Here is a 15,068-nt window from a genome sequence, read left to right on the forward strand (position 1 = left end):
CAGGAGATTTTCATGTGAAAGTAAGGAAATTCCACAAAGCTTTATGGGTGCTGCCACAAAGTTATTATTCACTGCAGAAATCCACATACACACATACAAACACATATTGGTGGGTTTTTTAAAAGTAGCAATGATAAAAGGCGCACCTGTACCTTTAAGCAACAGATTCCCTCAATGGTTGTTGTTAGGCAACCACAGTATTCCAGGCAGGGTTTATGTGAATAAAAAGGCAGGGGAAGAGGGCAGGGCCTTTCCAGACCTATTTTGGGTTTTGAGGAAAGGCAGGCTTGGCTAGCAACTTGCTAGCTCCCAGTTGCAAAATTCCTGGAGATTTTGTGGTGGAGTCTGAAGAAGTCATGGTTTGGGGAGGGGAGAGGCCTCATCCAGTATTATGCCATAGAGGCCAGCCTTCAAAGAAGTAATCTTCACCAGGTAGACAGTCCATCAAAAGTTCAGTTGTAATTCTGGGAGATCTTCAGGTCTCACCTGGAGTTTTGAAACTCTAGGCCTGAAAGAAACCTCTGGTGACTTGATTTCACTCAGCTTCTACGACTCATCTAGGCCTGACTGGTTACTACTGTTGAACAGCAGCAACTGTATGATGCATTGCATGGTGACTGTTAATTAATTCTGGTTACTTTCTTTCCTTTCACAGAATGGCCTTTTTCGTGCCAAGTCAGCTTAGTATTGTCTATTGACTATGAACAGCTCTCCAAAGTCTCAGGTAGCATCAGTCTTCTCAGCCCTGTCATATTTTTAAATGAACATTGTGACAGGACAGAACAGCTGATCTTTGGTCCCATGCTCTTTTGGCCCCCCAAAGCATCTAGGCACCAGTATTCATCATGACCCATTATGCACAGGGGGGATAACGCACATTCGGGGTGGAATGGCGGTGACTAAAATCACCGATAACGCACGGAGCCAGCTGCAACCAGCCACAGCTTCAGTGCATGCCGCTGAAAAAGCCGCGTCAGCGAAACGCGGAAGAAAGCGCAACTTTCCGGTGACCGGGGCACAACCAGAAGCGGCGCCAGGATCGCCGCGTGCATAAATCGGTTACTCTGGGTTTTGCCGCCATCGCGCCCCCTCCCGTGCATAACCAGTGTGCTTCGCGTCTTCCCCCTCCATGTTTTCCATGTGACTCGAAATCGCTGTTTCGGCGGCCGTGCATAATGGGCCCATGAGTTCCATCCAGAATCATAGAGTTGGAAGGGGCCATACAGGCCATCTAGTCCAACCCCCTGCTCAACGCAGGATCAGCCCAAAGCATCCTAAAGCATCCAAGAAAAGTGTGTATCCAACCTTTGCTTGAAGACTGCCAGAAGAAGACTTGTTTTTTATACTACCCAAAGGAATCTCAAATGGCTTACAGTGGCCCTCCCTTCCTCTCCTCACTACAGACACCCTGAGAGGTAGGTGAGACTGAGAGACTGTGACGTACCCAAGGTCACCTAGCTAGCTACATATATAGGAGCAGGGAATCAAACCTGGCTCACCTAATTAGAAGCCACTGCTCTTAACCACAATACCAAGCAATGCAAATCCTGCTCTTGAAGAAGTTATCTCATACTACATCCTTTCCCAGGTGATCTTTTTGATAGTATGTTCAAATGCTAGGTGTCTAAGTGGTACAGAAGAACTACCAGCATTTAAAATAGTAAAGAGTTCATTAAAAGGAAAAAGCCCATGCGGTAATGGATTTATTTATTTAAGAAAGAATAATGAGGGAAATATATCTTTTTAGTTCAAAGGTGTTTAATGAAATAAAATGCAAAGTCTCTAACTGCAATCCTTTAAATCCTTGGTTGTTTATGCCAATTTTGGGGGACTGGTTCTATTAGTTTCAATACAACTGTAGACAAAATTGGTTTCAAGATTATGGACGTTTGTATTACAATGTTACATACATATTTATGTTATGTGAATCTTAAACACTTTTGCCTCCAACTTGGTATTTCTGTTTATTACAATAAAAGACAATATTTATTAAGAATGCAGTTAATGTAGGTTTTATATTTGCATTAGCAAGTGATTAAAGTGAAAACTGCTTCAGAATTCATGTATAAAAATACTCTGGAGAATATTATCAATAGCATTATTTTGCAATGCAGTTTTCCTTGAAGAAGATTCCCCAAATGGTTTACTTTTGTGTCAAATCCAGTGGGAAAATGCTACCCACAGCCCAAAATTCTGCTTTCTTCTGGCTCCAGCTCTCACAAACTGAAATCTGGGCTCTGAATTAGATAGTTTATCGGATATACTGATTTGCCTTTTTTATTTAAAGTTTTTATGATAATAATGGCCTTGGGATGAACTATTGAAAAGGGTAGGCAACAAAGAAACATGTGAAATATTTGCCTTACATAATAATCGGAAAGCTGTGGCTTGAACTGAATAAATATTCCAATTTACCAGAATCACATCAAAGTGAGAGTATGTTGCAACAGACTGGCATTTAATATTACACAAGCATGTAAAAAAACAAAAAACAAAGAACTTCTACAGATATTTTTTCTTTATGAAATGTTAAAGTCTAAAATACTTCTGCCTCTCCCTACTAAGGTTTTGGGAGTGATGATGGTGCTCACCAGCAGCCTGCATAAAAGAAGGGAGTAGCACAGCAGTTTAAATAAGGCACTCCCAGCATTCTGTGTCAGAGAGCTGTGGCAGAATATCTGGTTGATAGGTTTCTGAGAGCCAAACTAGATATTACAGCAGCCATGGCTTTGGCTGGGGACTGCTGCTCACCATTATAAGGAAGAATTTTGAAAATGCTGTGAGGAAACAATTTTGAACAGGCCCATGGAGTAGGCAGACCAGGCAGTCTTGTTACCCAAATTAGAACTGAGTTGGGGAATTGAGCTTGTGAGAGGGGTAACAACAGGATTCTCCACTTGTGTACACCAAGGTCCTTCCCTTAGAAACTTGTACGGAGACCAGTTTGAAAGAAATGAAAATGATTTCTATTGAAAAACAAATTAAAAACAAAACTAGCAGATTTGCATTCACAATTTAAGTTAAGCATTCACACAAGAAAAGACAGAGGTGAGATGGTTCAATAGAGGGGTATAAGAGGGGAAAGAAAACTATAGCTACTTTTGTGATATGCAGCAGTCCCACATTGTTAAAGACCAATTTCATTGTTAAATGCAGATTACAAAATTTTTGTGGTACATCCAGACCAGACTGGTTTTATGCCAAGGAGATATATAAGAAGCAATATTCAATTTGTACTGATTGCAATGAACTTTGCGTGAAAACAGCGACTGCAGAGAGCATTTCTTTTTCTAGATGCTGAAAAAGCATTTGACAATGTTCAGTGGAACTTTCTGGACGCAACATTAAACTTTCTAGATTGTGGAGACACATTTTTGAGTTGGATCAAACATATCTACTCAGCACAAGAAGCGAGGATTTTGATGAACGGAATGTTGACTAAAGACATTATTCAAATTAGAAATTGAACTAGACAAGGATGTCCCCTTTCACCATTACTGTTCAATCTGGTATCGGAAATGCTGGTGGTTAAGATGCATGCAGAGAACAACTTAACTGGACTAAACGTTGAAGGAGAGGAATTTAAACTCAAAAGCTATGCAGATGATGTGGTTTGTGTTTTAACCAATCCATTAATTTCCATCCAAATGCTGTTTGATTTATTGAAAGACTAGTAAAAAAGCCCATTGTATAACAAATACAATGGGCGCTAGCAGGTGGGGGCAGAGTGAGGGACTGGCGAGAGTAGGGTGAGGAAAGGTGGCTTACCCATTAGAGGCCTTTTGCGAGGGCGGGCGGCTCCTTGGCGGTGTCTTCTTGCCGGCGGCCATTTTTTTTCCCGGTGGTGTCTTCGTTGAGGCTGGCGGGGGCTCCGGTAGAAGCCTATTTTATGAGAACACAGCAAAGGATAACTTGCCTAAAATACAAGGATTTGTTATCTAAGACAGGGCAATTCAAAGATATCCCACACTAAAAAAAAACACGAAGGGGTAGAAATACAGTGGTTAGAATATAATCAACTGTGTTCTAGATTTAATTCAGGACTTACTAGACAGGTGGAGTTCTGAATTTGAGAATATTTTACTTCAGTCTACACTTCCAAGGTTAAATATATAAATTGCTACTAAAATATGAAACTGAAACAGAACAGGTTAAGACATGCATGGTTAAGTGGATGCAGAATTTTGAAACCAATGGGTTGAAGTGCCTAAACTGAAACTGGTACAAGATGTTTTATAGTTGATATGTAACACCTAAAGCTATTGCAAAGATGGCGAAAGGATATAACAATGTTTGTTGGAAATGTCATGATAAAGTGGAGTCCTTTTTCATATGTGGTGGAGGTATGGGAAAGTGAATAATTTCTGGGTAAAAGTACATGTAATGTTAGAAGAGATGTTTAAGGTTAAATTTCCTGAGTGCAAAATATATGTTGTGCCCAGACTTCCTTCCTTCACGAGCCACGGTTTTCTTTTTTATGCAACAACAACAGCAAGATTAGTTCTGGCTAAGAATTGGAAATCTTTAGAAATACCAACTATTGCGTCATGGCTGGATAAAGTTCCTGATCTTTCGAAAATGGTGAAACTTACTTCCATAGTCAACAAAAAGTCAATGGAAGACTACCAAGAGCAATTGAGCTTCTATATGGAATACCTTATCACATGAAGATGTAAGATAACAGGGATGGGGGGTGTCGAGGCATGGAGACTTAATGTATTTAATGTAATTGTTTTTCTTTTTCGCTATATATATTATAAAATAAAAAACTTAAAAAAGAAATACTATATCCAAGAAGCAACCTTACTATGTGTTTCTTCCTATGTTGATGAGAATGTCCTAAAGAGGCTCTTTTTTTTCTTCAGTATGAGTTGCTTCATATGCTGAGATTTTACTAGCTTTCCAGGATTGGTAGTATCTGATGGCTTGATTGATTTTATTTATTTATGTTATTTATCACCTACATTTCTCACACGGTACTCAAGGCAGATTATTTAATTTCTTACATTACACATAGAGATTCAAGTGGATAGCCATGTTGGTCTGAAGCAGTACAACAAAATTTGAGTCCAATGGCACCTTTAAGACCAACAAAGATTTATAAAGCGTGAGCTTTTGTGTGCATGCATACATTAGTTTCACTGTCTGAGGAAATGTGTATGCACCTGAAAGCTCATGCCTTGAATAAATCTTTGTTGGACTTAAATGTGCCATTGGACTCAAATTTTGTTGGACATGAAGAGTGAGTAGATTCACGACAATGGAACATTCTATGAGCAATGCATTAGGATTTTAGAGATCTGGACTTGCTTCTATTTCCTGTCTGAATTCTCTCCACATTCCTGTATTTGAAAATTGACCTGGACTCTGAGTTTTGCTTTGGTATCTTTGGTATCACTCCCCATCCCTGCTTCCGTTTCAGAACTTTTGTCCTGTAGAAACCTATTACAGATCCAGTAGCTTTGATGTTAGCAGGACTGTTTACATCCAGGCTCCTATCACCTCAGCAGAGCTGACCCACAATGGTTATTCTTGGTTATTTCTTTTCTTGCAGATCAGACAGCCTTGCTTGCACAATCCTGTTACTGTTATTTCTCAAGCACTCTTGAATTATGTTAACACTTGCAGTTCTTGTCTTGGACTAATAATAGCAGCAGCAACCATACAGACACTCTGTTATAGTATTCTGTAACCACAGGATTAATACAGAAACCCTACAGGTCCCTATTTCTCATGTTCCTTGATCTGTGGCTGGATTTAGCTATTGCCCCATCACATGTAATTCACTGACTCCTCAGTTCTTCTTCCCTTAAAGATAAAAGGTTATAAGATTAAAAGAACAGATTTCTCAGGGGCTGCAGAGGAAAAAGTGTTGCAAAATCCTTTGGTTCATTTCCTTTTCCAAAAGTCTGCATTGATGTTCTGTCATGCCGTGGAAGGCTGGAGTCCTTTAACTCACTGCCCTAGAAAGCGGCAATAGGAACAACAGGGGCTGCATGTGCACTACACAATTAATTCCTTGAGGTTATTTGGTCCTAGTCATGCTTGCACTGAAATAAGCACATTCAGGATTGTAAATGATACACATTTGTTGACATCCTCTTGCCTAGTACCACAATAAACGTGCCAGTCTTTACAGTTACACAAGACTCTTTGTTTTTATTGCAGATGTACAGTCCTTGGAAGAATGTAAAAGGAATGACCTCTGATGGTTTTTGCTGTGGAAAAGGTGAATCATTAACCATCAATAATTGGTCTTGTGGTTTAGATTAGCTCCAAATGCACTAATTCACTAACTAAATACAGCTGCCGCAGCATGTCTCCACAGAACAAGCCGAATCCCCCATCCGCGAGAAAGCGGTCGCTTCATTGTCTCTGCAAATGTTAAGTGGCCACCAGCGGCAGGTACAGCGGCCCTTGCCCTCATCGCATCCGGAGGGGCTCCAAGAGCGGAGTTAACGATGCCGTCGCCACGGCGCTCTCGAGCCTTTCCTCCTCGAGAAACCTTCCGCTTCTCGCGGCGACAAAGCCCTGCGGAGCGACGCCCCGACCGGAACGGTGCCTCTTCCTCGCTCCACCCTGTCCCCCGCAGCCCGTCTCCGTAGGCTGCCTCCGCCCAGCCTGACCTTCCCAACATGGCGGCGCGCCGCCCCTTTACGCCGCCGCCGCCGCCGCCGCCCGAGCCCCACAGGGGCCTCCTCAGTGAGTGGCGGGGCGGGCGCCGGGGAGAGGGAAGCGGCGGCGCGCGGGCTCGGCTGCCGGAGCGGGCGACTCGGAGACGGCGACTGTCGCCCAGGGGCCGCGCTCGGCAGCCCCTCGTCGGACGCGGCTGACGACGGCAGGGAGGCAGCGGCGCTTCTGAGGGGAGGCGACGACGCTTCGCTCCCCGCCGCCTCAGGCGCCTCCCGGCTGACGAGAACGAGGCGAGGGAGGGAGGGCAGCTGCCTGGGGAGCCGCCGCCGCCGCCTCCGCACCTGTCTCCGAGCCGGTGGCCCAAGAGACGGGGCAGAGTGGGTGTCGCCGGCGCCGCCGAGCACCTGGCTCGCTCCCCGCCTTCCCTTCCCGCCCTTCCTCCCTCGGCAGCCTCTCAGGGGAGTCCGAGCCGAGGCAGCAGGGGGACCCGCAGAAGAAGAAGAAGAAGAGGCGGGGGCGGCAGGGCCGGGAAGGCGCGGGTGGAGCCGCGACCTGTTTCGCCGAGGCAGGCGCCCGGAGGGACCTTCCTAAGCCGTCCCTGTGAGGCAACTTGTCGGGGGCCTCCCCCCCCCCACACTCCCGGAGGGAGGAAGACCAATCTCTGCCCCCGGGGCTGCTGGCGCAAAGGGGAGCTGGAGCGGCATCGTGGGCTGCAAGATGAACCCCAATGTCACCTACGCCAGCCGCAAGCGGCGGAAACCCGTGCAGAAAATGTAAGATGATGGGGGGGGGGGGGGGCTGCGCGCCTAAGCTACGTGCATTCTTGCGAGGGGGGGGGCTGCAGGGCTTGTTGGCTTGCTTTTGCCTTTTTCCTTGGGCCGCCTCTTGCTTCAGGATCCGAATCGCTCGCTCTTTCCACCCCACCAGCTTCGCCCCCCGCGCTGTTTCTCTGCTTCTTTTCGATATGCTTCTTACAGCGGCCTTGCCTCTTCTTTTTCCTTCCGACAGCCGCATTGCAGCTTCTCTTTACCTTCCTTTCCCTCTTCGCTTTTCTTAACTTTTTTGGGGGGAGGGGAAAGGAAATCTAAATGGAAGGCCTTCTTGATAATGAAGGCACCTTTCGCTTCTCTCTGGCTTTGGGAGAGTGGTTGGGGCAGTCAGGAGAGAAGGACGGTCGGGTCGCAGTTCGCCCAAGCAGAAGAGCATGGGAGATGTTGATACATGTGCAAGCAAAAGCTCTTGGTGGCCTGAGTTAGCCGTTTTGCGCAATCTGTGTGTCGCCCCTCCCTTTCATGGCTTCCTTACAGACACTTGCAGTGACTCTTTCGGTGTTTGTAAATAATTTGTGAGGTTCCAAGGGAGTGTTTCTGACTGAAGACGGCCTTCAGAGAGCAACCCCCCCCCCCCATTATTTCTTTTTTTAAACGAGATCGTATCGCTCAAGCTTCTGCTTTGGAGAAATGCCATTTTTCTGGAAAACCTATTTCCAGTCTTAAACGTGCAGTCGGTGTATACATTGAGTGCTTTTTTCCTGCCTATTCGTCAGCTGAGACCCAGTACACATTAAGCCCTGATTCAGGACTCTATTTTTACAAAGCTCTGATGACCCACTTGAATTCAAGCAGCTGATTAAAATCAGAAGGAGGAGGGGTGGGGAGGGGAATGAAAGAAAATGTGTCTTGCATGTATCTGGGCTGTCATGAAGGCAAGGCATTTAAGGTGATAACTTCAAGGTAGCTTAAAATAATCATAACAAACATTTTAAATAATTTTCAAAAGACCACATGGATCAATGTAGCTTTTGTTGTTGACTGACTGTGGAAGGACAAAATATGCCCTCTGTACTTCTACCTGGAGTTGTCCATGTCTTGGAAGGTTGTGCATCGGAGAAAAGTTGGTCCCACTGATGGCGGTCTTCTGGTATATGTACCATGCCGTGTAAAAATCTTTTGAAGATAGCTGTATACTTGCAGCGTGTACTATGACTAAGAACACCATTGGAAGATAGCCATATATTTGTAACACCCCCACCCCAAACACAGTGATCTTCTCACAGCTTGTCATTTCACAAACAAAAGCTCATAAAGCATTTTTAAAAATTTCAACTAAATGTATGTTTTTGAGGCTTTATGCCTTTTATGTTTTCAAGTGAACTCTTCTGTTTTTAGAAATAGTTGGATGCAATATGTAAAATTAATTCTTTGTGTTGGAGTGGATTCTGAGAAACACACTAAGATTATTTTAATGGATGACAAAAGTTTAGATATAAAGAAACATGTTTTAAGAGCTTTCGTCTATTTTTAGCATATAGGGAAAATGTTTTATATAGTTCTTATTCTTATGGGACTTTGGATGAAATATTGTTCTTTGATGTGAAATAGCTCTGCTGAGTTTTGTTTTCCAAAAGGACTTCAAGGTATATTAAATGGAATTGTCTGGGGTCTGTTGAGTTAGCAGTTTCAAAGTTTAGAGCATTTATGTACTTGTTTCAGACTGTAATGCTTGCATTTTTCTATTAAAATTGGTTCTCTACAAACACAATGATTCAGTTAATACAAACTGGATTGTATTGTCAAATGCTTTTTAGACACATATTTTTAAATACCATAATTTATCTGTCTCTGAAATGAAAATGTCGAATGTTGACTATGTGGGTATAGAAAAGAAGTAATTGCTTGAGACTTTTTTTTAACCTGCTTTCATTAAATGAATTTTGTCTGTGCTTATTAAGCTGTGTTAGGAAGAACATGTTCTGTTTTCAGAGGCCTGTGGAACAGCCATGTACACATATAAAAAGAAGAGCTATGAGCTCAAAGTTTACTTTAGATTTGACAGTGGTTGGTTATGCAACAATTGCTGTTAAGTAACTTTTTGTAGTTTGTTTTGTAAGCTAGAGTGACTACTGGCATCTAATAGTTACCTTTTTGCAATCATTTCTAGAATAAACAGGATAGTTCTCATAGTGACTATTGACCTAGTGATCCTCTTCCTTCGAGAAGATGAAAAACCTCTACTCAAGAGTGCTGATGAAGAACAGCTTCTGGTTTTCATGTAGAAGTCTTTGAAAACATGCACAAGCTTCTTTGACTTCCCTGTAGCTTCATGGGATATAGGTTTTTGTTTGCTCTGTAATAGTAGACTCTTGAAGTATACATGAAAAATAGTCACAACCAAGTCAGATTGATAGATGTAATTCATAGAGACCTCCTTTTGATTTATGCTATCTGTGTGTTAAAGGAGGAGTAAACACAGTTGCTTCTTAAACTTGACAAGAACATCTTCCTGTGTCTGTAGTATAGTGTACAGACACTAATACAGTACATAAGTGATAAATTAACATAAGGAGAGCTAAAGTTAGGCTTTGGAGCAGTGTGTAGAAGCAAAGTTTCAAACTAAAAGTGCTTATGTTTTGGACAGAACGTTTTCTTAAACATTGCAACTTTAAAAGGGGGAAAACCCTATTTTTGATGTGACAGTTACCCTTCCCATTTCATCAAATGGAAACATAGTTGAATTGTTACTGTTATTTAATAGTGTAAATTGATCTACCTTTTCTAATATATTTGAGATGACTTGGACTGTCAATATTATGGTCTCTTCCCAGTGGCTGACAAAGTACCTAATAGTTTGTTAATGGATGTGGAAGGGTCTTTATGCAAATCTGGGTGAATAAATGATGATAGAAAAATAGTCCCAGATTCAGTGTTTCAGTTTTGGATTGAATTGCTATTAAATTAACACTTTAGAAGTCAACAACAAATTGTAGTGTAAAATAGCATTGGTGTGCAGAGTACACCATTTGAATATGAAGAAGAATTAACGTTCTAAAGCCTAGTTAGTGTCTTCGGTGTAACTCTACTTAAGATGAAAATTTTGTTTCCTTTAGGACATTCTCTGGGCATAATCTAGGGAAAAGACACCCCATTGTGCTGCAGCATTTATGTAATACTTTGCAGCTTCATGGATATTGATTGCTTATTGAGGGAGGGAGGCAAGAGAACCTTGGTTTTTTACATAGCTTGTGGCTACTTCGCTTCACTTAAGAATTCAAAATAGACTATGGCTCGCAAATGATTTTCTTTTGTCCCTTTCCCTTGCTCCTGCAGTATCAATTATAGATGTCACCATTTACATTTTCTCTTGTAGGGTTATACATTCTTCCTGGGAATAAATAGGCGTTCTGTGCCTGTTCAGGAAGTAGGATTATTTGGCTTGACTGCCTGACAAATAGGCTTTTTGCACTCTTCTTGCCTACACCTACCGTGAGGATGGTGTCAGGTTTCCCAGGACACTAAATACCATGCAAGGGGCAAAAATGGTCAGTTCTGGTTTTTCTAGAGCCTTACTGAAGAGTTATAGTCCAGAACTGTAGCTGGATGTAATACTTTCAGTAGCTTGCAACTATATGTTGGAGATTCACTGGCTGTGGGATGTGACAAGCTACTGTGTGAGTTCAGTGGATCATCGGATTGATTTGTTTGTTACAGTCTGTGAGGCTCAGATATCCCCGCCCTTTATTTTGCTGCTGTTCCATTCTCTGACTTTGAGTGTTATTGCAGCATGGTCCTGGGAATTCCAGTTGCTTGCTTGCTTTTTTTCAGGCTGTTGGTTTTGGGTTCCTTTCATTGGCTAAGAATTGACATTATAATGGTTCTTTTCCATTTCAAAATGCATAGTATCAACAATCATTTTTAGATGTCATTTCATGACAATAAGATACATAAATGCTTTCTTTATGTAATTATTTGAATTGATGATGATGCTAGAGATTATTGGTCATTTTTAAGTAGACAGCTAGATTTTTTAAAATGCTCTCAATTTGATTTGTCAGTAACTTCTCTCTTCCATATTTGTCATATGAATTTAAAAAAATTAAATCGTGGAACTTCTCAACATTTCTCAAATTCCAATTTAAACAAATCTTAAGATTTGGGCCCCCCCTTTAAAATATGTATACAGTAGCAGGAAGCAGTCTGGTCCTTGGAGAAGGTTGAACAATAGGAGCATAAGTATTTACAGAATAAAGTTAATAATTAGGAAGCATGTGACTATACCTGTTTAAGTAACAGCAGTATTAAGCAGGTGTCGATGAACTTTTTTCTTACTGGAAAATTAAATATGGCCATAGGAATCGTTTCAAAACAGCATAAAATAAAGCATGTTGCTAAGTGAAATATATTGTTGTCTTCGAATTCTATATGTAGCTTGAAACAGTTCAGATTTTAAGAGCTTTTGTTGGGTGTGAAACTGGGAATATCCTCTTACTGAATGGAGTCTTTGCCAGTTTTTGCTTTTCGTGCATAATGGATTTGTATTTTATCTGAAGACATCACAACTCTTTAATTTTTTTTTCTTTAAAGAGATGTGTTGGTGCAGTATTCATAACAGACAGCTTTCCTTTAGGGCAAATGATTATCTTGTTGAGATTAGTCCTAGGAAACTCAAGACTCATAGTTACAGCCTTTTTCTAAACATAGCGTATTACATTAAAGCCACTGATGTGTTCACATTGATGTGCTCCTGATTTTGCTCTGGATACCCAACAATTTCTGATCTGTTTTTTGTCTGTAATGTTCTGTCAGCTCCCTACAGCGCTGTATGCCTGTGTCTCTTGAGCCTTCTCTTTCTGTCATAATAGATAGAATGTATGGTCTCTTGCTGTGAGAAAAAGAGAAGGAGTCGATCCTTAGATCATACATCATAACATCATTATTACAGTTGAATGCTTAGAGATTTTTAGCTGATTCTTCTTGTTTAGCAGTAGAGTGATGTAATAAGCTATTTAGTATATTACACGAGTTTAGATCCACGTTTCAGGCACTGCATTGCAATCATAATGACAAATAGCAAAATGTAAGTACAGCTGAGATGCAACCAATTTTCAGTTAACTCTTACATATCCATAGGTTGAATTTTCTCTTGGTTGGGTATTTTCTGCTGCTATTTCTGCTTTGTAAGCATTTTTGGCTTCAGTATTGAAGGCTATTATAAAGTGGAGTGATCTAGTTTTACATCTTAATTCATGTTTGTTCCCTAATGTATAATAGTTATATTAGATTTATAGAACCACCTTTCTCAGCACAGCCATCTCAGGGTTGTGTACAACAATTTAAAAGCAACAATGCAATAAAAACAGTAAATATAAGTTACTTAAAATCCATCCAGAGTAACAGTTGGCACCCTTTTTCTCCCAGGCCCAATCAGAGATACACAATTGACTGTCAGTTGCTTGTTTTGCATTGTGCTTCAGTTGGTGTATCTAAGCCACTAGCAGAAAAGAAAAATAGAGACATCATTGTGACAAATTCTATAATATAATTGTACCTCATGGAATTGTCATCTTATCAATAGTCCCGATTTAACAATTCTTTTTAACAGTTGCAAGGCATATAAATAATTATAACCTGTAATTTTTGCTATATGCCAGGATGCAATTATGATCTGAAAATTCAAGTTTCTCTTACATTTAGGTACTTAGAATGAACTTTGTTAAATCTCACTGCTTCTGTTCAGTTAACTAAAATGAATTTGACTTCTATATATTCTTCATAGACATTAATAGATGTGTTAAGGGTAGATAGTTCAGATTTTAAACACTGTACAAAATGACTAGCCTGTTTGAATATTGTTAATAATTAACCAATGGCCAGGACTTTTTTTTCTTATTCCTTGATAATCCATAAATCATTCTAAATAATATCTTGTCCATCTTTTAGTATTTACTTATCTAAAAACTGTGAAGATTTAAGCAGTATAGAACTATAATTGCTCTTATATTCTACAGACAGTATTGAAGGAATTTGTTGCTCCTATATTTATTTATTTTAGTGCATTTATAGTCTGCCTTTTCATTGTGGCTTAAGGAATACATTCATATCAGCACTTTTATCCTAGTGCTAATTTTTAATATATATATTAAAAAATATATATCTTCCACCCAAAATTATTTGCCAGTTCGCATAACCCTGAAACTTGCAGTATCTTTAAAAACAGTGGGTGGGTACGTCTTGAAGCAGGATTGGAGAGCAACTATATTTAGTTGTTGCTAAAACCAGGCACAGGACAATCGTAACAAGATGTTTAGGTGAACAGTTATAGCTATGCAAATTCACATTTTTAAAAATATGAATATATTTATTGACCTTTAAAATTCTAAATGATTTGTTATCTGCATACCTGAGGGAGGAAATCTGCATATAACTCCCTGTGCTAACAAACTGAAACACCATCAGACCAGATAGGGAGATTCAACCATCCTCCAAGTAACAGGCCTCCGAACAGGAGGAGCAGTTAAGTGGGAAGAAGGGACCTTAAATTGGAGGACGGTGAAACACAAGCAAAAAGGAAAGGCTAACAAAGTAAGGACAGTAAACAAACTTTGCCAAGTGGACTGGTAAGATAGGATCCACTTCAGAGATTATTTTGGTTGGTGGTTCAACAATGATGATGAAGGCTTTATTTGGCCTGTCTTGGCCATAGTTCCTTTTACTATTTTAAGGATAAAGCTGACAGTTTGGGACTGTTCCTGCATCTGTTTTTAGGTTGTTTCAGTGGCATCTGGGACCAGAAATTCCTTTCATCAACTTCATTTGGTGCTCTACTGTGCCTTCTAATTGGAGTGGAAATGTTGGGGGTCGTCTTATACGCCCAGTCGTCTTCTATGCCAGCAAATACGGTATTCCTAGTTCTCTTTGGGCTTCAGTTGAATCCCAGTTTACAGGTTTCTGCCATATTTATAGTTGCTTGAAACCATAACTGTGTTCAGGCTGCTTCATTTGACTGTTGTTCATACCTGGGACTCCCACCGTGGTGACTAACCATTCACACGATGAATGGGAACAATGCTATGGTTCAAACAGCTAGAGCCTCACAAAGCTTGCCACGCATTGTAGTTTCTGGCAGTCACCCTTGTGAACTGGAATTTGAGGCACTTATTTTTATTTGTATTATTTTCAAAAACTTGTGGAAACTCCAGTCTCTAAGGAATGATGATGCCTTTGCTTGTATGTCAGGAGCAAGAAGAAGACAGCAGAACTCTTTGTATAGCTTATATATGAGAGAAAAGTGCTTCCTTTGGAAGTAAAAATGTGGCTAGGAGTCTTATAGCCTTACATTGACAATAATTCCTGAAATTAATGTTTATTGTTTTATGCAATAATTGACACACATTTTATATTGATGTTTTAAAACTTATGCTATTTTCTTCTCTAATGGCAGAGTGAAACCTTCCCCTCCCGAAGGAGCGAAGTCGAACCCATCAAAAAGGCATAGAGACCGACTGAATGCAGAGTTAGATCGCCTGGCTGGTCTTCTGCCATTCCCTCAGGATGTTATTGCCAAGCTGGATAAACTGTCTGTGCTTAGGCTCAGTGTAAGTTACCTGAGAGCCAAAAGTTTCTTTGACGGTAAGAAATTTCAGTTTATTTTCCTGACAG

The 15,068-nt window shown here is 40.8% G+C and overlaps 1 protein-coding gene and 1 long non-coding RNA gene across 2 annotated transcripts in view; one reads left to right on the plus strand and one right to left on the minus strand.

Annotated features, from left to right (window-relative positions):
* Positions 1–784: 784 nt before the first annotated feature.
* Positions 785–7,989, minus strand: LOC143820906 (uncharacterized). Its single transcript, XR_013225593.1, has 3 exons — positions 7,609–7,989; positions 3,769–3,882; positions 785–2,966 (listed from the first exon to the last, which is right to left on the minus strand). It is a non-coding gene; the product is annotated as an uncharacterized LOC143820906 (long non-coding RNA).
* The window catches only part of AHR (aryl hydrocarbon receptor), a 57,849-nt gene continuing 49,497 nt past the window's right edge, over positions 6,717–15,068 (plus strand). The window contains exons 1-2 of the mRNA XM_077304263.1: positions 6,717–7,406; positions 14,851–15,038. Of these exons, the coding sequence (XP_077160378.1) occupies positions 7,351–7,406; positions 14,851–15,038 (244 nt within the window). The 5' untranslated portion in view covers positions 6,717–7,350. The remainder of the gene's footprint in view (positions 7,407–14,850; positions 15,039–15,068) is intronic.

The sequence above is a fragment of the Paroedura picta genome, chromosome 11 (genome assembly GCF_049243985.1).
Source record: "Paroedura picta isolate Pp20150507F chromosome 11, Ppicta_v3.0, whole genome shotgun sequence".
NCBI lineage: Eukaryota > Metazoa > Chordata > Lepidosauria > Squamata > Gekkonidae > Paroedura > Paroedura picta.